This window comes from Citrus sinensis, chromosome 2 (assembly GCF_022201045.2).
Source record: "Citrus sinensis cultivar Valencia sweet orange chromosome 2, DVS_A1.0, whole genome shotgun sequence".
Taxonomy (NCBI): domain Eukaryota; kingdom Viridiplantae; phylum Streptophyta; class Magnoliopsida; order Sapindales; family Rutaceae; genus Citrus; species Citrus sinensis.
The window spans coordinates 17,573,851-17,597,085 of record NC_068557.1 but is presented as its reverse complement, the minus strand read 5'-3'; the positions used below and the strand labels follow the sequence as shown (position 1 = coordinate 17,597,085).

The window sequence follows — 23,235 nt, the reverse complement described above, 5'->3', positions numbered from 1 at the left end:
TTATATTGATGCCAAAATTAAATTAATATTATTTAAATTTATTAATATTTTAGGATTCCATTATTAATTATTGAAATTAAGTATTAAATAATTATTTTTATATATTAATTTTATAATAAACATGATTTAATCATATACTATGATTAAATAATAAAACACTACAATACTATGTTATAATATTAATAATATTATATTATAATCTAATTTATCTCTATATATTAGTGATCGGAATATAGTATAATCATATTATAATGTAGTAAAATTTAATATTATATTTAAAAGTATAATACTATATAATTACATAATATAAATTAAATTATATTATATTATATTTATAAAACAATATGATATTAAGTTATAAATTAATTTTTATTGAATAATAAATGATAAAATAAAATTAAAATACTTTTTTCATATTTAAAGTAAATAATTAAAATGATTATATTTAATGAAATAAAATAATGTATAATCATTTATTTATTAAATATTTAGGTGTGTTACTATCTTTTATTATTAATTAAATTAAATTTTTATTTAAATATAAATTAATATATAATAAATTTAAATTTCCTATAATTCATTAAATAATAAAAGTTATATGATTATAATTAAAATATAAACAATGTTTGAATATAATACAGCTGAAACCCTACCACCGTCTCCCCTGCGAATCTATTTTATACACCTTTTCTTATATTAGCCAACTTTTAAATGTAGTGCAAATGCAACTAAAAATTTTAACCAAGCATGAGTTAGCATAAGAGTAGTGTTTTAATGCAATTGCAATACAATGTAATGCGAGTTGCCAAATGTATCACAAATTATAATGTGACACAAAATGAAAGTGATGGAAGACTTATATCCTTCTCAAAGAGAACATTATTAATAATTAAAAAAACTGATATAAATGGAGTTTTAATACCTTTTATATTTAAATCCAAAATAACGTAAATTTATCAAAATAGGTAAAATCAAGTTATTTTTACATATTACATGCACTAAAATAAATATAAAACACTGACTTCCAAAAAAAAAAAAAGCAAAATTGAGCTAAACTAATAAAACTAAAATGTATGTATATTTCTTAATAATATTACGCTAAACTAGTTTTCCAGAAAAAAAAATTCTTTTATAATAATTTTTTATAAATGTTAATTTTAAATAATAAAATTATTGAAGTAATTGATTTTTTTTATGTATTTATATGGGGGTGAAAAAGAAATTTTTGAATTTCAATATCAATAAGGGTAAAAAAAAAGACCAGTTTAGAAAATGAGATTTTTATTCCACATTCTCATTTTGAGTGGTCCTATAAAATTGATTCTTATTATGGATTGTATTTTCTGAAAAATAAACAAGAATGTGACTGATAAACAAGCACACCATCAGTTCAATTCCGTCGATATCCCTTCTTATTTAAATACCATTCTTATTTTTTCAAAAAATTAAAAAAAAAATAGAAGACTTCCGATTTCAAGGGCAAAGTTTGCAATAAAGTTGACATATTAATTTTGCAACAAAACAACAAATCTACCACTCACCTCTTGCTAATGGTAATAGCAATCATAATCTGGCAACATTTTATTGGAGGGATATTATATACATAGATTAGAAATGGGATGTCGAGAATATTTTTGCTTCTAACAGAAAAGGGAAAATAAGGGGAAAAAGAAAAAAAATAAACTGCATATAAGAAGTTGGAGCATCCATGTATTATTTATCTAAGGCGCAACTCCTGATGACCAATATATTCCGTTTCTTGTTCGTGTATAGTTTATGAAAAAGCTTAATGTATGCTTTTCAAACAAATAATAAATAAATATAATGTGCCATGAGAATTTGGATTATAAATCACCGTAACCATAACAGCACCCAGTGAAAGCTGATAGAAGCCTCCATTACGCCTTTGTTTTACTCTGGAGGCTTGTATCAGCTGGAACTTTCTTTGCAAATATTCTTGGAAAGACAAGCTGAGCCACCTTAAGAGCCTCAATTTCAAAGTCTTGCTAACATCTCACTACACAAGAAGAAAGAATTAATATGTGCTTAGATAAAAAATTAGCATAAGCTTAAAGGTTTTAAATAACTAGTTACCTTGTAGCCTCCACCAAGACTGCTCTTATGGTTTTCAATGGAAAAACAATTTCTGGCATAAGCATATCTGCATTTTCACCTGACACAAATGTAGATCAAAGTACCCTCACCTTAATTCCCAACCCTCGAATTTCACTCGTTTCCTTTTCAAATTTCCATTATTCGAAAAAGGGGGAAACAGACGCAAACCTTTACCGAGGGGTTTAGGCTTGGATCCCTCGAGTAGCTTGCTAACAACTGACCCATCAACTCCAGCGCTATAAGCAATCGCGCTCACCAGCATCTGCAGATGCAGGCTCAACCAATCAGAAGGCTCTGAAAAACTAGACATTTTGTTACCAATATTCTCTACCATGATTCACTCTTGAGATACATAAAAGATAAGGCTCATGCCCCATAACGAAAACCACGCATGCATTTTGTGAAGTATATGTCACTTTTCACCTTTCAACGAGGAATAATCTTAGCAGCCCTCTGCCTTTAGACAGATAGACAATAAGAGCTTTTAGAAATATCACATACATAATTAAAAAGAAGAATAAAGAAAACCTCAAGAGCATATTGGATAGCTTGAACACCAATCTTCTGACCATGGTTAGCAGTTTGCAATTTATCCAACTCCTTGCAGGCATATAAAAGTGACATCACACTAACTGCAAATGCATCAGAATACATATAACATTTGTATGTCATGCATCAATCAAACAAGATAGACCAACAAAAGCCAAAAATATAAGAGGTTTACCAACTCCTTCCTTTGCAGCCTTGACAGCATTTATGGCATTAGCAACTCTATCCTTCTTTTCACGCACTTCAGCTTTATTACTTCCACAGACCTTACAACAACAGCACCCGTTTCATTTCAAATCAGAATACTTCCTTACCTAACATCTCTAATTCAACAATCTTTCATCTCAACGAGCCAAATTTCATTTATAGCATGATGCAACAACAGAATAAGATGCAGTCATGTCTTCTAAATGCAATTACTGTAACCAAACAAGCAAATTGAATTCATCTTTGGCACGTTCCTATTAGCAAGGAATATATACTTCTACCAAAATCCAGTTCCAAAACTTCACATATATTATAATGTCTAATTGACTGTTTGGTACTGTTTTTCTTCTCTTTTTCCCATTTTAAAGTATCAAAGTATTTGTACGGTATCAGTCTACTCTATACTTCAATTATAATCATATGAAGATGGGAATGTAATATGAATCCAAAGAATTAGTCAATTAATTAAATCATTTTATCCAAAATGACCTGATCATTGATCCTCCCTATAAATGAGTTTATTCAACTTTTTTAATAGCAGATAAAAGAAAATTCAAATTTCTTGGCTGGCCAACCAGGATTTAGAGTTTAGACCTGGTCATGACTTGGCCCAAATGGATCGTGCTAATAGGTCATGTTAGGCTGAGAACTTTCATTCTATGCCCAGCACAAGTCAGTTTCAAAGCTCTTGAAGAACTAATTTACAATTCCAAATAACCAAACCTTTATAACAGCAGCGAGATAAGAGTGCTTTGTACAGCTCTCTTCAGGGAAATCTTGTAAATTTTCCATTGTGAATCTCCACTGTAACAACTGCAACAGACATATTTAAGAAAAGAAAATTAGCGAAAGGGTAAGCAAGTTGTCCAAAAATATAGAAACAGCCCAAAGAAGCACAAAAGAGCCAAACAGTATAAACTGAAAAGCAGAGTCGCTTCAAATTATAAACACAATTGAAAATTCTGATAACTTGTTGGAAAATCATGTGAAATGTCACAACACAGACCTTTTCGTGTCCTATGCAAGCCTTACAAAGAAGGATAACCGTCTGATCCTTTGATACCGTTATCTACAATGATAAAAGAGGGCTAAGACATTGTTTGAGCAAAACCTCGTCTCTCTTGTCAATATACACAAGGAAATGAAAATTAATATATTACTATGCCAAAGTTGTACCAGAAGAAAGGATTAAAGTCCACCAGAAACAAGGATGAGAAGAACGTTCTCATGATGTGCTCTACTTAGGTAAAATAAATCTTTTTTTCACACCAAAGAAAATTATATACCAGTCACTGATATCTGATATCTCTCACCTTCTCAGCATGGCCAAGAGATACGCATTCAAAATCTTTTCCTGTCATGACCTAAAAGAGAAAGAAAGGAACACATTGTTTTGTAAATCACATAATAATCATGCAAAGCAAGGTGGAGCATTTATCAAATGAACCAACCTTCCCATATGTGAATTTGGCAATGTCCCGAAGGCTAGCCTTCCTACTTTCTCCAAATCCAGGAGGTTTTATGACACAAGCCTTCAAGCAATTCAGAACCCACAAAAAATGAGAAGACATATGAAACTTCACTTTGTAAAATTAAATGAATAATTGAATGATAGAAGATTCTTCAAGTAGGCCATCTCTTAACAGCAAAACACTGTCAAGTATAAGTTCACCTTGGTTGCTGTAGCCACTCCATTTAAGACAAGACTTGCTAGGAGATCATTTTCAATATCTTCAGCAATGATCAGTACATCTGTGCCATTATATCTTCTAACTGGTCCAATCTCTGTCAATAAGTCAAAGAAGACGCAGTTCAAAACCTTTTTCTCAAGGATCATGATATAAGGATCTCGTAAAACCTAGTAAAAATGAAATCACTAGTTGATTAATAACAAGGCTGATCCAAAGTTATATCTTCAAGGTAAGAACTAAGCAATCTCAATTACTTCATTGTCAATATATCTATCCTTTATAGAATCACAAATTTCTCATAAAATGTCAATTAATTTATTGATATCTCAAAATGCTTACACATTCTTTCGTCTTATGATTGGTGATGAAGTAAGGTGACAAATAGCCCCTGTCTAGGGTCATTCCCCAATACAACTGAAGTTCAATACTGGGTGGTGTTTTCCGATCCTGCAATAGTAGTGAGGCAGTAGAAAATAAACATAAAACAGTAGAGGAAACAAAATGGAAGGTTCTGAAACATAACAACCGAATCAGAGGCACAGCAGATAAGAAAAAAGTAAAGACGATGAAAAATTCAAGAAGCAACTTACAGCTAACACATGAAGATTGTTTCCCCAACCTTTCTCAAAAGCCTTGGCTATGAGCTCGCCAATCACTCTGTCACCATTTGCTGCAGCCGTTCCAAACTTCAATTTAAAATGGGAAAAAAAGCGCGTCAAAATGAAATATATTTCTGTGGATTATCATTAAATTGAGCAAGAGTCTAAAGTGAGAAAGAAAACCAGGGCTATTTGTTCGAATGATGTGATGGGTTGTGCTGTGCTGTATAAATTTCCCACAAGTGCATCAATTGCCATTCTAGCCCCTTGTCTTTGGTCTGGCACTTCCGCATCCTCCCGCATATAAAATTCTCCCTTTTAACTTTAGAATTGGTGCCTGCAGACAGAAGATAGATGTCAATTGAATTTGATCAGATGATCTGTATCCATTAATTAACTCCATTCCCATTCACAGCAAATCTAATTTCTTAATTAAGAAAATCCAGAAGATGTTTCACAATCCAAAAATCTTTTAGTGACTTCCGCCGCGGTATACTGTCTGCTCCGAGTTAAATGAACCTGACACAGAATTAAATTCAACGAAATTAACTCAACGAAATTAATCAATTGAACTGAATAAGCCAAGCCAGAATTAGTTATTATTATTTGAAAAAAGGAAACAAAAAACACTAATAAATGAATGAATGAATCATCACCGGCTGAAAATTGTTATCAAGCAACCTACAAAATCAAATTAACTAACATAAACAAAATGAGAGAAGTGGAAGGAAAACAAAGTAAACAAAATAAAAATTTGGTAAACTGTGAAGGAGAAGTGCACCTGACTTTGGAGGCGAGGTTAGAGGCATGGCGCAACATCGTTTGTGATTTTGTTGCGCAGAAAGGACAGAGGAATTCGATTGACCAAAACAGAACAGAGACTTAATGAGACTTAAAAGGCAGTTTTGTTTGGTTGGGTGGGTTTTGTGGGTCCCTTGTGGTGGGATTGAGTCGGTTAGAAGGTGCGTATTTAATGAATTTTCTAGTTGGACACTCGGACTCGGACTCGGACTCGGACTCGGACTCGGGGTCTTTCACTTTACTAATCAAATATACCTGAATGAGATTGAAATGAGGAAATCTTAGTGCCTGCTCGCTCTTTCAATTCGTCTTTCAAATTCTCTTTATTCAGAACCATTTTATATATTAAACTTAGGACACTTTCCACATATATTCGTAAACAGCTCGAGATTGCTCAGTTACATGAAATATTCTATTCATTTACTCTTTTATTTTATTTATTTAGTGTTTATTTGGTATGGCTTATGTAATGTTCATAAGTGCTTATTTAATTCCATAAGCTCTTATCATAATTTTTGTTTTTATTTGGTTTTTTTTTTATAGAATTTTTAGAGTTTAAATAAGCTATTTTGCCTCTACTAACAAAATTTCAAAATTTGAGCTTTTGAGAGTAGAGGTTGAAAAGTTTTTTTTTAAATATTAAAATATCTAAAATATTCTCTACTTATTTGACATTATTTTCATAACATAACTTAAAAAAACTTGCCTATTAAAGTAATTTTATAAATTTTTAATAAAAGCTCTTATTGACAACCAAACATCTAAATTTTTTTAAGTAAAAGCTCTATTTGTAAAAGCTCTACTATCAAAATCTCTACTTGAAAAGTTGTATCAAACGGAGCCTTAATACAACTATCTTTACATGTATAGCTTGTGGTTGTTATTTTAATTAAAGTACTGTGGATAGAAATGATTATAATGGATTGCTTTGATATCTGAGTTGGGATGTCTTATCTTGTTTTGATTTGTATTGACATTGTTTGAATTTGTGTTTTAATATGGTTAATACCACTAATTTTTATTTTCTTTCTTTTAATTTACTTATTGATATCATGTTTGTGAAAGTTTATTGTTAAAGTTTACGTTCTCATTTATTGAGAAATAATGATTTTTGTAATTAAATTTTATTTTAATTTTCTAATATTCTTTAATTTAAGGATAAAGTTATTGTAAAATCTATTATTTATAATTTTTTATCCACTATATTTTTTCATATTTTAATAGTAATGTAATAATTAATAAAATTAATAATTATTATAATTTTGATATAATTAAATTTATCAAAGTAAAAAATATTTTGATTATAAAATTCAAACAAAACCCAAATGAATTATTTAGGCTCGGTTAAAAATATTTGGGTTGGTTTAGGTCAGGCCCAAATTTTTATAATTTAGTTCGGATTGTTTTAAAATCTAACCCAAACCAACTCATGCCCACCCCTAACTGATTCCACATTTGAGTCCAAAGTTCAATCAAAGTTTGATCCCTATTTAGACCAAAATAGACTACATGGACAGTCAGATCCAACGGGACCAGTCCAATGTGGTTCTCAAAATTAGATATCAAATTAAGTAAATAACACTAAGCGCCCATCTATTTTGTCTAAACATTACACCATGCATACATTAGTATTAAAATCTAATGAAAAAGAAATCACGATCAACCATTTGTTTTGGTTTTAGTTTAACAGGCTTAGATTATCATTTTAGTCTCGCTACATTTCGAGAATGTATTATAATCACGTAAATTTAAATCCCGAATATAGTTGGCTTAACCATTGCAATGGAAGCAAGAAGTCACGAGTGCAATTCTAAGGGTATACATTTAATTTGATGATGAGGAGGGGTAAGAGTGAAATGTAACTTAAAAACTCTCGATGAAACTTCTGAATATTACATAAATATATTGTAATATGAGCTTATAAAATCTGAACGTCTGTACTTTAAAAGGATGTGTGCATTCTTATAAGAGGACTACTTTCTGAAGATGCAACAATTATTTTCACATCTCATTGTCGTTAAAGCTGACTTGAAAACTCATGAATTATTCCTTCTAAAAAAATAAATGAATGAATTGCTAGTTAAACAACTTTTGAGCTTATAATTTTCAAGTACTGCTTTTTTCTTTTTTGGTCTTTCACCCTTTAAAAAAAAAAAATTAGTATTTCATTCATCTCCTTCCCACAAGATTAAAATCAGAGCTTAGAGAAAAATCATGTATTTTTGCCAACTTAAATTTGAGCGCGCATTAAAGACGCTAGCTAAAACGTGCACAACCATGGATGTTGTTGCCATGTGAATTCAATGACTGTAGTAGCGCAATTGTGTAGTGGCTGATTGAAGGTTTTCGTATTGAGGTTTGTTTAGGTCATTAGTGATATTCATCTGCTGATGGAACGAATGAGTGCTTTTTGAGTTCAACCTGTCTCTTGAAATTGCAAAGTATCAACTCAAAAGCTAGCAGAATTTGCAAAAGTCGTCTAGTCGGTGGTGGAATTAAGATTTTAATTTAGGGGTTGCGAAAATATGAAGAAAATTGAGAGTTGCCTTGAAACATATATTGGGGATCATTTTGAAAACTTTTTAGTTTTCACATTATTTTTTAAAAATAAATTTTGAAACCTTGGCAACCCTTGCTAGGCGTGAATGTAGTTCCGCCTCGACGACTAGTGTTGTAGTTCAGCTGGAAAATGTTTTAGTAGAACTTTATACTCTTTTGTCATGAGATTAATGCAATTTTTATGCTCAATAAAAAAATAAAAATATGCTTTATGAAAACTATTTAAAATTTTTCTCCATTTAACTGGCTATAGGAATGGCAATTGTGTCTACAAACCCGCCCAAATCCACCCGCCAAAACCCGTCTGCTTCGGATAATTTTGTGGGTTGCGGGTGGGTTTGGTATTACAAATTGAAACCCGCATTTGGATGCGGGTGGGTTTGGTATTAGCCCAATATCCGGCGAATACCCACATGGATATCCGCTAGACCCGCAATATTTTTTAAATATTTTTAATTGAAAAATATTTAAATATTTAATATATAAAGAAAATAATGCAATTATGCAAAGCGCCAAATAACCAAAGTATAAACAAGTGTAGTGTGTATAACAATGCAAAGTGCCAAATAACCAAAATGTTTTTGTATGGACTATTTTTCTTTAACTTAATGCATGAATTAGTTCATTATATAAGTTTTTTCGGATTAGTATTTGAAAAATATTATTTTTTGGAAAATATTAATCTTAATCATTATTGTAGGCATCATGTTGGATGGGTGCTAATGATGGTGAATGAAATGAACATCTTTCTTGGAGCTTGTGTTGAATGATAATATGAGATGTAATTGTTATTTTTAGATATTAGTTTGTCGTTTTTTTTAATGGATTTGTGTATTTTATACTTAAAATTTAAAATTTTGTGTTGGATTGATGTTGAAATTTTAATTTTTCATTTATATTAGTTAAATTTAAAATTGAATATGTTATGTGGAATTTGAGGTTATTATTGTAAATTTATATATTCAACATTTGTGATTTTAAATATAAAAATCCCCCAAAAAATCCGCCGGATACCAATGCGGGTTTGGTAATTGTCAAAATCCTTAGCGGGTGGGTTTTCTTAAAAAAATTAAAACCCGCTATGGGTTGCAGGTGGGTTTGGTAATTTAAATTTTGTGTGGGTTTGGCTTTGATAATGACAAACCCGCCGCGGGCGGTGCCAATTGCCATCCCTAACCGGCTCTAACATATTTTTTAATATTCTTGCTACCTTGCATCGTCGTTCTATGTTTTCTTGAATGATTTTCCTATTAACGATTCAACATCATTTTTCAGTCCTAGCCAAGTCTAAAAAAATAAGAGTGGTAATAGACTCCTATTATCTCAAAGTTTATTCTAAATAACATGTCATTCATTAAATTTCATAATTTCTTATCAAATTTAAGTAAATTAATTGTAATATCTCACCAATCAATTTGATGAATGTCATATCATTTATGATAAAAATTTTGAGATGTGTAACACTACTCAATAAATAAATTTGGTGTTCTTCAACTATTAATAATTGTAGTTATAACAATTTTGTGCAAATACCAACACTAACCCTACTCATTATTGCTGAAACTCGAGTGATTACACACAAACCACAACTTATTCAATTTAATTAATAAGAAAACTACTTAAATATTCAAAATTAAGAGTGAAAGCGAGTGACATTGAGCAAGAAGTTGCCGTTATTAATGAGACTGATTGACAATTTTCATCCTTCGGAATTTTATTGATAACGTTACCATAAATTTTAGAAGTTGATAATTAAAGTTATTACAATTAAATAATTACAACTACTTCATGTCTTAATGATTAATGAGTTTGTACTTTTATGCAAAGTCTCCTTTATGCAACTCACCATCGGGTGAATCACGAATGCGTTCCAATTTGGTGGCGTGCTTGATTAATTTGTCCTTTAATACATGCCCAAAAGCTGTGTATGCAGCTAGCTTTTACAATTTCTATCTTCTTCATTCTTTAATTTTATTTCGTAGGAACTGCGTCTTGTACTTCAGTAAGAACAACTTCTTTAATTTAATTTAAAAATAAAACTATTTGAGTATTTTCTTTTTTTCACAAAAAAAAAAAGAAAAAAATTTCAATCATCGGAGAGGCAACCCAAACATCGTCTATTTAGTCGCTAGTCAATAAGTTAACCAGGGGCGGACCCAAAGCTTTATATTATCTTGGGCTAAATTAAAAATTAATATTTTATTATGACCATAAAATTTCATAAGTAGAAAGAAGTATATTAAATAAAATGGGACATAAAGTACCTTATTCTATGAATACATACTCTAAAAAATTAATTATAAAAAATAATTGAAAATAAAGATAATTCAAATATAAAAGTATTATTCTTTAATTATGAAATCTAACATTGCAACCTAGGATAACATGTAATTTTATTTATTTTTTAATGAAGGATAAGATGTAATTAATCTAACTTTAGATGGGATTCTGTTGTTTGCACGGCAAGAGCAAATCCAGGCCGATCTAATAAAGTGGTAGAACATGCTGGTGATGATCAAGCCAATTGTGTAGTGGCTCATGAACTTATTAATTGTGTCTCTAGCTCTCGTACTGAGGTTTTTTGGGTCATTAGTGATATTTATGGGCTGATGGAATGAATAGAGATGTTCCTTGAGTTCACAATGTCTCTTGAATCCGCTCACATGCTAGCAAAAATTTAAAATTGACCCAAGTCTTCTAATCAGTGGCAGAACCAGGATTTTAATTGGATGTTGAAAAAAAAAAAATTAGCATAGATGTTTTATGTCGTGATTCAACCTCAAACAAATACAAGTGCAATAAATAATTTTTTTCTTTTATATTTTTGAAAAAAAAACATGATCAGATGCATGATTATCTACCTAATTCAAGGAGCACAAATACATGTACAATGAATGATTTTTTTCTTTTATATTTAAAAAAAAAACATGATCAAATACATGATTATCTATCTAATTTAAGGAGCACAAATCAAAACAAGCATAATCGTTTGGCAAAAAGAAAATTTGTTGGTTAATTAAAATAAAATCCTCAATGAGTCTCAAAATTGCCAAGAATCTTTTGAGAGAATGTAAAGCTCTTAAGAAAAATATTATAGCTGTTGATCCTGGATCTAAGTATATCGGCCTTGCACTAGCCAACTTCGAGCAAAATTATGTGGAAATGACACCATTGGGGTATAATTGCTTTTCACATTATAGTAAATACTAGTTAGAGATAAAATATAAATTAATTATTTGTGTAACACTATTTTTTTTCAATGTCGCAGACATATAACACAAACTACAAAAGCACAGGATCTGGAGCAACTCAGAAAACGTGTAAGTTTATAATATTATAACTATGAATAAGTAGTAAAAGTGATATTCAAAATAAATAAACAATAATTTAACATCTATATAAGGTCCAACTATTTTGTAATCCACGTTAGGTACCCCTTGTTTTTCATTTAGTGATATAACCATTAGACCAAACCAAATAGTTGCATAACGGTTTAGATGCATGTGTTTGCATGGTTACTAACATTGCCATCCCTGATGTTTGCTGAAAAATCAAAAGAGTCAAAGGTTTCTAAATCTTAACATGTATGTCCAGATTGTTTCAAAAATTTTTACACTTGAATCCATCGACCTAATTTCACTATTAGAATGAGTGACATTGTATGTGCAGTAATGTAATCTCACGTACAAATTCCAAAATGCATGAAAAATTAACATGATTTAATAACAAAAATTTTATAACATAATATCTCTTTAATATAAAATAAATTATTTGAATATGTCAATAAAAAAATAATATGTGACAAAAATATATTAATTTGTCAATAATAACAAACTATGACCAAAGTGACTGTGTAGATGCGTAAATTAAATGTTTTCAATGATATTATTAATGAACATGTCCCATACTTCTTAAATTATATGTAATTAAATTTTATTATTTGCATATTAATATCTTCATCTAAATGGAAACCGAACTTCGTCCCTTTGCTTTCTTTATTCCTAAATAACAATTTAGCACTCCTGAACTTCATCCTCCATTTTTTTTTTTATTTCTACTTGTCATAAACTCAAACCTAATAAAATAATTTTGGTTGAAACCATCATATTTCAGAAACAGATTTTTTTTCATCAACAATAATCCTAACATAGGTCCTTTGGTCTAATTAGTGGTTTGATTTGAAAATGTTGTTATTTTTTCATAGATGCTCCAAATATAAGATTTATAGCTCTTAAAATTTTGTTATTTATAAACTTGTCATTCATATTCCCTAGAAATTCTTGAACTACACCTTTCCTAAGGATTTTTCTTTTTTAGTTTATACGAATGGTTATTTTTGTGCAAGATGAAAGATAGCATGGATAAAGAATAAATAGTTGTAAATTACAGAGATTTATTCTTCGTCCATAAAATAATTTAATGAATGAGTATTTTTTAATATAAATTATTTAATTAAAAGGTGGTACAAAGAATATTTTTATGGTTTAAATATCCTCAACCTTCAGTTGTTTCTTTGTAAGGGTAAAAATGACAATTCCACATTCTATTAGAATTTTCATAATGATCAATAATGGACAATGATATCAACATAAAAAATTAAAATGAGCAGGACTTGAGTGTTAAAATTTAGAAATACTATTTGGTTAATTTAATTTTAAAAAGAAACATGAATTGTAGCTCAATTTGTTAAAAAAAAAAATTACAAAGAATATATTAAGCAAATAAATTTATGGATTGTATTTCTCTAACGACTTTTATATGCAGATAAATGATCATAATGTTGGTGGTCTGATCATTGGCGACCCGATAGTTGGGGAGTACGATGAGACCGGCGAAGGCTTGCGAAGGGTTAGTCTTAAAAAAATTTAATTTAGTTATTAGTCTTTAAAAATTTTAATTTAGTTAACTCATTTTTTAAAGCATATATTCATTTCATTTTTTTCTTTGTTTTTTCATTTTATTAGGCCAAGCATACCAAAACGTTCATGAAAGATTTTGATAAATATATCACCACAAGCTATTGCTACCAGAACGAGACAAACTCTAGTGAAAGTTCTACGAGGACATTGAAAGAATTTGAGGTAGCTTGTCAAAAGCCCTTCTTAGATGAAGTTTCGGCAATGAGCATAATGGCACAATGCTTCTGTGATAATTGTGGTGAGGTTTCTGATAATGTTGCCCTTGTGAGAGGACGGAGCATTCATTTTGGTAGTAATGAAGATTAAGATAAATATTATTAAAGGGATTGATGATGTTTGTGGGTATCGTCGCTACAAACCCTCACGAGACTAAACTCGTCCACTAGGGCTGCCTAGGGGTTTAAAGGCTTGTTGCATACGCTAAATGCAACCGTGATTACCTGCGAAAGTGGTGTAATAGGATTTAATTTATTTCGTTTTTTACTTTTAATTGAAAAACTTTGTATTTGAATTCACTAGTATTCAATTACTTACACTGATAAAATTATTTATTTTAACCATCTCCCAATACTATAATACCTGAGATGAAATTTTCTTAGAAAATTATTCATGATGCCAAAACAAGCCCTTCAAAGAACTAACAAGATTAGATTTGGTCACAAGGGCAAATGGATCTGGAATTAGGAAAAAATTCGACGCCAAATATTCCAAATACAACATAACTTAAATTTACCATAAATTCTTCATCTTGGCCCATGTGTTGCAGCAGAACAATCGTCGAATAGTTTAGCTTAAAACCATCGTATGGGTGTTAAAACGACTAGTCGTTTATCGTCCTCAACTTTTTCATGCATGCATTGATCCCTACTAAGCAGAGAAAACTATATCTGTCATGCATTATTGCTTTAATCAATTCTTAGAGGAATCAGAGAAAATTAAGGCATAATCTGGATGAAGGAAACCCTATGGCTAAAGCAAGGGCCATATTTGTCGGCTTTACTTGGTACAGAGATTGTTCCGTGAATGTTGCTCTAATTGTTGCTGTGAAATTTACATTAAGAAAAAAAAAAGGAAAATCATATTTCTCATTTCTCATTCAATACTATTTTCCACCCCTCGTCTTCTTTATTTCTTAATTCCCTTTTTTTTTTATTCTTCGTCTTCTTCTTGATCGTTCTTCTTTATTGTTAATTTCTTTCTTTTTTAATTTTTTAGTTTCATCTCACGTACACAATGGATCGAACTTAGGAACAAGAATTCACAGATAATTCTTCACATTGAAGACTTCCTTTTACTGTTTACTAATAATTCTTTGGAGACAAGAAATAATTATGGCTGATCATGTTAGTCATAGCCGGTAATGATTTGATTGATTTCACGGTTTATCAATTGCTAAAATTCATACGCACCAAATAGTGAGATGTGCACGGACTATACCTTTCAAGTCTATTATAACCGCAAGATTTCTTCTACACACACGTTAATCCTACATATACAACTTATTATCCCGTTAACAGTGCGTTCATCCATTTATCACTTTGTAACGTCAGTTGGCATCCACAAGCAAACATCTTCTGATAATCTAATCAGACAATTCCAAGAGTTACTATTTCATAAAAGAGTAGGATTATTTATGCTGTAAAAATTACCTTGATCGCTTCATTATTCTATGCACTAATATATTAATTTTAAATAATTAAGTTTTAGTCTTTTCAAAAAACAAAAAAAAATAATTAAGTTTTAATGAGTACATTTTAAATCCACCGGATTAGTTTCAAAATTCCTTTACTCATTAAAACCATTGTTAAAATTTAAAAGTTTATATTATACTTTATAAATCCATCTTAATACCTAATATACCTTTGAAACTAATTCATGATTTTCTGCAACTTTTTTCTTCCATTCTTCTTCTTCTCCTTCTTCTTCTTCTATCTATCCAACCCGTAACCTGTTCATACCCAAAAACCAAATCCCTCAACTTATTAAGTGGAATTAATTTTTTTGCCCATTATTGTCATTAAACCGCTATAAAACATATATAATATCATGAAAAAATAAAGTAATAATAAAATTATAGTTGTAATCAATAATCAATTAAACAACTAAACTAAAGCGCACAATATTTTTCAATGGCATGGCTTTCCTCTTTCTTATATAGTTCGAATTCAATGAAATAGATTTGATTGTTTGAATCTAGAATAGCTTGACTAGTGATATAGTTTTCACCAAATCCAATATTTAACAACTCAGTTTGATCTGTTTTCAACTAGAGGAGTTGAAGAAAAATTAATAACTATGAAACAATTTTTTTTTTCTGTATACATTAAGCAAATTTAGAGATGACTTCAAGATGAAATACGCATTATTAAGTCCATAACAGTATCTTATGTTAGAGACAATTTAATAATAAATTTTTTTAATACTGGTTCAAATGAGAATTTGGGTTCAAATAATCCTTCATTAAGTTTTCTTTTGTACATTATTTATGATTTTAAAAAAACCTTACTTAAACTATTTCAATTCTCATGGTTGCAATTTTGAAAGTTTGCTTCACCCTCTCCGTTTGTTTTTATGCTTTTATGGAGCCCTCCATCATCTTTTCTTTCCATCTGCATTTTAATGTTAATATTTAGTCAATCGTGTAACATCAAGTATATCTATAAAATAATGATACTAACAAATAAAGTATCAATAAACAAAAATGAAGATTTTAACATCTATATTTTCATATGGGGCTTGCCTTTAATTTTTAGAATTTAAAGACCGACATTTAAATTTCAATTGTAAGATATTAGTAGTCAACTGAATTCCCTCCTCAAAGTAATATAAATTCGTAAAGTGCAATGGAAAAATCTCTTGGCGATATTATACTCCAGCAGATGCAAAGTAGACAACTAGACTGGCCAAATTCTGAATGTTGAGACTTTTAAAGATTGAATTTTCTCTTGTTGCCTTCATTGAGAAAATGACAGAGAATTAAAAGAGATAAAGTTCATTCTCACAGCATAAAGCCTAAGAGAGACAAAATTATTAATCTGACTCTCGAATCTTCAGGTCTTCACAAAAGAACATATAACAAACTTGAAAAAAAAATAATTGCCCCTTCAGATCCAAAAATCATTTTGCTTCTAATATTGTTTTGCATGCTTTAGTTGTAGTAATTAGTTACTTTCCGTGTAATCAACAAAACCCCAAAAAAACGACACTAGAAACTGTGGTTTTGATCATATGTGATAAAGTGAATTGAACTTCCCAGCAAGGGCTTCAATCTAAAAAGCAAATAAGCCATTCTTTGTGATTAATTAATTACAACTTAATTACTTAATTATTTCTCTTGCATACGTAATTAGTTGACTTTTTTTTGGCTGTAATAAATACCATGAATTGTAAGAATCATTAACCTTCTTATAGGCCTCATAGATGATCGTATAGATAATGCTAATAAACTTTCTTCAAATTAAGTTCATTAATTTCATATTTCTGTCCTATATTTATGCTTCCAAAATGGATAATTTTCTTGAGAATTTTCAACATACTCAGTTATTTCTTGTCCAGTGTTATTCTAACAACTAAGAAAAATAAGAAAATCTTTTAAATAAGATAAATGAATTTCTCAAAACTAATCTATCATCAAACAGATACATATCCACTTGCCTAGTTGCCTTGCGGATTAATTAATCCTGCATTCTTTTTAGCACTGTAATAGCATAATCACATAATCACGTTAGTATCAATAATTTATAATACTTGTTTGTTAAAAGCGGAAAATGGTGCATATGTACATAATTACTGATACTTTTTATAAAGTGTCAGAAACTAAGTGTCAGTAAAGGTCATTTTTTTAGTAGTGAGTGCACCTTGCCTCATGGTTCTCTCCCCATTTACTTTTTCTCTATGGTTGGTAATCTGTGAACCACACGAGCCTCTAAACCGCCTGGTGCCTTTAGGCACGTTATAGAATGATTTTAAGCAGCGTAGGACAGATCTTAAACCATGGCAGCAAATACTCAAGGCAATAAATTGACAATACAATAAAAATACAGCTGTTACGTTATTAAAAAATTCCAATTTGAAAATACGATTAAAACTACTGAAATATTTATTAAGAGAAATTTATTGAATCTCTTTCATCTAATCATAAGGAGACAGAGATAATCTTAAAGAATCCAATTATAAAAACATGAACGTGAGAGATAAAGAGAGATTGTATTTGACTATATCTCTGTTTCTTTTTCATTTTAAATTTAAAATTACCTATTTTACAGGTTTGTTAACCAATTAACATAATTTTCAAATAATTAAAAATTTTCATTAATATAAATAATATGTACTGTTGATTAGATCTAACGGTATATATTTCCCACACTACTGATACCGTAAAAAAATTACGGCATCATAAAGGGACCCTTGAAAATATTATTATTATTATTTTCATAAATGCTCCAAATATAAGATTTATAGCTCTTAGAATTTTATTTTTTTTTCATAAAGGGTCCCTTTATTCTTCTTGGTTGAAAGCATAAATAAAGGGTCCCTTTATTCTTATTCTTCTTAGTTGTTAGAATAATATTGGACAAGAAATAATTGAGTATGTTGAAAGTTCTCAAGAAAATTATCCATTTGGAAGCATAAATATAAGACAGAAATATGAAATTAATGAACTTAATTTGAAGAACGTTTATTAGCATTATCTATACGATCATGCATATATGAGGCCTATAAGAAGGTTAATGATTCTTACAACTCATGGTATTTATTACAGCCAGAATAAAGTCAACCAATTACATATGCAAGAGAAATAATTAAGTAATTAAGTTGTAATTAATTAATCACAAAGAATGGCTCATGTGCTTCAACAGGATAAATTAATTATGTATGCTTGGGCATGTGGATTTTGTGAAGGAAATTATACGCCAAGAGCCAGAGCTTGCTGAGAAGTTAAGACATAATTATGGAAGATATACTAATAATAATTTCAATGCTATTATTTTTCCTCAAGCAAATAGTCCAGAAATATTTCCATAAATAAGCCTCAAGCAAATAAATCAATAGCAACAATTCATATACATTGTAAATGTAATATAAAGTGTAATCAGTGACAAAATAAAAAGTATTCATTCATAAACATAATTTACAAAATATTGTTTCATAAATACAATACATTTTCACTTTGTATTTTTCTCATACTTAAGCCATTTCAATTTGACATTTGGATCTTCTATCTCATTAAATAAATCCCTTTTCACTTTGTCCGTAAACAACTGACTAGCAAATAACCACACTTTACTCCCAGCCTCAATGTTTGGTAAAGAAGCAACCACTTCCAATGCTTTATAAATCTCTTTCCCACTTGTATCATTTTGAGAGTTTGAAGTTGTGTTCCTTTTCTCTACTGCATCAATGAGACGATCAAGCTGCCTTGACAGTTTTACAGCACCTCCTACTTTGTTCCCTTTTAAGGCCACTCTTTTACCTTTGCTTCCCTTACTATCATCAGACACAATATACTCATCAGAGTCAGCAGTACTCTCAACACAAAGAGATTCAGATGCGTCATTACTCTCTAAAGGAAAACCAGATGAGGGAACCCAAACATGCTCACCAGTAGCCACAGTGTTCATGAACATTAAATTTATTTTTTTCTCCAACTCTGGATCAATACCATTTTTCCGAAATCTACTGAATTGCAGATTTTCCTTTATTTTCTTTTCCCACCATTCCTCACTTGCATCAATTGTCCTCAACCTATGATTCCACCCTAAACCAGCTTCCTTACCAATCAAATTCTTCCACAATTTCCAATCAGTTCTAAAAGAATCCCATTTATTTTTCATTTGAGTTCTGTTGTAATCTAATCCAGTTTCTCTAATGAACTCCTTAATCAAATTTTCATATCCTTGGGAAGTCAAATGAGTCCCAGGACGATGTCCGGCATCCACCTCTTTAATGCATAAGTCACAAAATACATCTAAAGTCTGGGGGTTCCAGGTAGCCTTACTAGTTGAGCTATTAGACATAATTTCATACACTTAAACCTAGGAAAAAAAAATATTTCTTTGTCAAACAACAATACAGGAAAAATAAGAACATAGAAGTTAATAAAATTACTAGAATCTTGTTATGGATGGTGGAAGGAAAAATAATTCGATATTAAAAAAATTTAAAAAAAAAAGACAAACCAGAACAAGTTACTTTAGTTGTTACTTTACTTGAAATACTTTTAATCAAACACTTAGTTTACTTGAAATACTTTTCCAGCAAACAATAATGATCATAGCCCACGAATAGAAACAATTACAAGAAAGTCAATAAAGCAACAAAAGACAAACCAGACTAGGAAACAAAGAAATTCAACTAAACAATCATTAGGTACAAACTGCAATTGCATTTAGCCTCACAATCTCAAATTTGCTACGTGCTTTGATATTTCCTGTACTATTCTTTTGGCCCATCCCAAAGAAATTGGATAAGACCTATACAATTGCAATTGCAACACTTTCCCCCTTCTTTTGACTGTGCCAAAACATCAACTTGAAATCCGGAATTTGACAAACTTCCCTTTGTTTACTGAAGCATAGTATTTCATAACGTAGGCATGCATTTTATTATTTAATGTTTTGTAGAACTAGAAACTCAAATCAAACAGGGGCTGTGCATGTCTACAAAAAGCAACTACAAAAATAAAAACTACGATAAAAACAATGGTTACAAGCAAATAAATCACACATGACCCATCACCCATCAATTTATTCTAAACAAAAGCCCCAACATTTTATGAACGAAAAGGAAGAAAATGAAAAATTGCTTGCAATAGAGTAAAGGAGCACTAAAAAATGAACAACGGGTAGAGGAAAACGCACCACTGACAGAGGCGTATGAGAGTGGCCAGTGTCGGAATCGCATCAATTGGAACTCCCACAGTCGGAATCGTGCTGATGAGAATGGGTGTTTAGGGTTTGTTTAAAAAAATTGATTTGAAATAGAACTCCCACTGACACGACTGTTTGATAAAATTAAAATGGAATAATATATAAGGCTAATTTAGTAATTAAACTTGCAGCTGGGAAAACAAATCTGCTAAATTGTCAAAACCCAGGTATAAGTGTTACCAAACACTTTAGTAGCTGGGCTTTGACAACCCAGCTACCTCACCACACTCCCAAACGGGCCCTTAGTGCACAAAGGTCACAACTGTCTTGAAACCACACAAGACCCGAAGTTTTTGAATTAACTGATATCAATTAACAAGGAATAAAATTAGAAACTATATATGTCTAGAAAGATTTATTCCTCAGGAGTTCAAAGAATTTTACGGTTTTCTATTTGAAGGTTTCTACATGAATATATGGCTTAAAGAATGCTGACTGCTCAGAATCACTGAAGCAACCAACTTAAAAAATGTATTAGTTCTTTGTTTCAGCCTCTTTCCCCTAGAAGCATGACTGCCAGACATTACATGCTCAATTTTCTTACATTTCTACATGTTTTTTTTTGTTTTGTCAAATTATCGAACAAGTGTTTGATTTTAAAGCATTGGTCATTACATGGTTACATAGCTGAAATCTCCACATAACCATCTCTCTACTCAACAACAAAATAATCATAACAGTTCTAAATATCAAATTACAAAGAATATATACAGTACTAACTTTATTGATCAATATCCATTGCTTTCTTGTAATGATAGCTCCTAGATTTACCTTGAACATAAATTTTTTGAAAACTCAAAAACTTGATTAATTGCCAAAAAACTCTACTCAAATTTATTTAGATTGATTGACCAAAAACTCCACTCAAATTTGTTCCTTGATGAGATATTGTTTGCTGCTTGCAAATATGAGTTTGAATTGTGTTTTATTGATACGAACTTATTCTACCAACAGTCAGCGGTTAACAAGTTTTATTTGTTAAAATAAACCGTGTGGGATCGTGTAGTTTGCTCAAGTCCGAGAAATTTTAGTGACCACCCCTACAATTTTAAATATTCTCACAATTTCACTTAAATAACATATTTTGTTTAATTACACAAAATTCATGGGAATACTTAATTACATTTTAAAGTTTATTTTACTATGTATCCTTCACCATTCATTATTGGCTTTTCGTAATTTTATTAAGTAATAATGTCAGGCCAAACATGAAAGAGTTTCAACATTTAATTAATTTGAAAACTCAATGCGATACTCAAAATTGATAAAATAGTACTTAATTCATACCCTTAATGTTATAAGATAATTCGATTATCATGTAATCAAAATAATTTCAAAATTTATCAATCGGATATAGTTTGTGCGGTTAGATTATTTTATTCTAATGCATGGCCATGGAAGATTAACGGAAGTTATATGTGTATATATATATATATATCCAGTGGTGCAATATATGCAATAGCCTTTGATTTCTCATGGTATATTTTATTGGTTTACTAGCTTATAAAACCATATGCAAATGCTGAAAATTGGACTACAGTTTGAAATATCACGTGGTATATCTCATTTGACATTAGATTAATGTATCTAGTGCCCATAAAATATGGTTTACTTTATTAGTCTACAAATTAGCTTTTGTTAATATTTATATTTCACATATCAATTCATAATACATTATGGTAATTACGACTTTAATTTCCCACCTATTAATAAATAGGGGTAAATAGAAGTACTGAATATGTGTGTGTGTCCATTACTTCATATGTTTTAATAACTACAAGGAAAATCACCTCTACTAACCTTTTCTCGTGCCATTTTTATTACATTTTACCAATTGTCTTTTATAATACTATTTTGTGAAAGAAAGCTAAAATTGACTACTCAAAAATGTCTTTATATTTTTTATTACATTTTACATAAAATTTTCTTAATTTAGCCGGCTTTAACATACTTATTAATATTCTTGCTGTCTTGCATCCTCATTCTACGTTTTTTCGAACGATTTTCCTATTAATGATTCAACAATGTTTTTCAATCCTCGACAAGTTTGAAAAAAAAATAAATTTGATGCTCTTCAACTTTTAATAATTATTAGTGGAATTCAAGTGATCACGGGTACAAAACACAACTATTCAATTTAATTAATTAGAAATCTACCTACATATTCAAATTTATGAGTGAGTCTGAGTGATAATGACTCAAGAAATCGTGCTGACTAATAAGACTAGCCGACAATTTTCCTCCTGAGGAATTATATTGATAACATTTCAACTGATTGTTGATGATGCTAATTAAAGTTATTGAAATTTAAAGATATTATCAGCTGTTGATTTGAATATTACTCCAATATAGAAAATGCTACAAAAATTTAAATTAATTCAATTTTGCGCCAACTGTATAAAATCTGTATCATCCATCAATGTTATATCCATTGGGAAAAAGAAAATCAATTTTCCACCTAATAATTGCAAATAGTATCAATTTCCACCCTTGAGTCTTGACTAAAGAATACGACCTGTTTTTATTTTTTTGCCTGTTTTTATTGTCCTTTCACTTTCTTTAATTTTTGTGCTTTATGGATTTGTTTGGCACACTTTTTGCATTAATTGTATTGTGTTACGATGTATTGCATTAGGATATCTACATTGCAATATTATGTTTGGCGCAACATAGACAATATTATGATAATAATATTATTTTTATATTGATGCCAAAATTAAATTAATATTATTTAAATTTATTAATATTTTAGGATTCCATTATTAATTATTGAAATTAAGTATTAAATAATTATTTTTATATATTAATTTTATAATAAACATGATTTAATCATATACTATGATTAAATAATAAAACACTACAATAC

At 30.0% G+C, this 23,235-nt stretch overlaps 2 protein-coding genes across 4 annotated transcripts; both read right to left on the bottom strand.

The window, feature by feature from the left end:
* Positions 1-1,688: 1,688 nt before the first annotated feature.
* LOC127898673 (chaperonin CPN60-1, mitochondrial-like) lies at positions 1,689-6,083 on the bottom strand. 3 transcript variants are annotated; one of them, XM_052433866.1, is made up of 16 exons: positions 5,943-6,083; positions 5,818-5,842; positions 5,620-5,680; positions 5,345-5,498; positions 5,153-5,248; positions 4,902-5,009; positions 4,544-4,729; positions 4,323-4,403; positions 4,185-4,235; positions 3,878-3,940; positions 3,595-3,684; positions 2,840-2,930; positions 2,644-2,747; positions 2,284-2,377; positions 2,095-2,173; positions 1,689-2,017 (listed from the first exon to the last, which is right to left on the bottom strand). In XM_052433866.1, the coding sequence occupies exons 4-16, from the start codon at positions 5,462-5,464 to the stop codon at positions 1,996-1,998; spliced, it is 1,185 nt and encodes a 394-aa protein (XP_052289826.1). In that variant the 5' UTR covers positions 5,465-5,498; positions 5,620-5,680; positions 5,818-5,842; positions 5,943-6,083; the 3' UTR covers positions 1,689-1,995. The 3 variants fall into 3 exon arrangements, with proteins under 3 accessions (XP_052289826.1, XP_052289829.1, XP_052289831.1); XM_052433869.1 differs by having other exon boundaries at positions 5,818-5,859; positions 5,943-6,038; XM_052433871.1 differs by lacking the exon at positions 5,818-5,842 and having other exon boundaries at positions 5,943-6,064.
* Positions 6,084-18,605: 12,522 nt separating this feature from the next.
* LOC102626452 (L10-interacting MYB domain-containing protein-like) lies at positions 18,606-19,457 on the bottom strand. Its single transcript, XM_052434932.1, has one exon. The coding sequence runs from the start codon at positions 19,455-19,457 to the stop codon at positions 18,606-18,608; it is 852 nt and encodes a 283-aa protein (XP_052290892.1).
* Positions 19,458-23,235: the final 3,778 nt, after the last annotated feature.

Bases quoted from the DNA above. Each gene is read 5' to 3' on its own strand.
- LOC102626452 (XM_052434932.1), bottom strand. From the start codon at position 19,457: ATGTCTAATAGCTCAACTAGTAAGGCTACCTGGAACCCCCAGACTTTA.
- LOC127898673 (XM_052433866.1), bottom strand. From the start codon at position 5,464: ATGCGGGAGGATGCGGAAGTGCCAGACCAAAGACAAGGGGCTAGAATG. The intron at 2,174-2,283 runs GTTTGCGTCTGT...CATTTGTGTCAG, and splicing joins GCCTAAACCCCTCGGTAAAG to GTGAAAATGCAGATATGCTT. The intron at 2,018-2,094 runs GTAACTAGTTAT...CTTCTTGTGTAG, and splicing joins GTCTTGGTGGAGGCTACAAG to TGAGATGTTAGCAAGACTTT.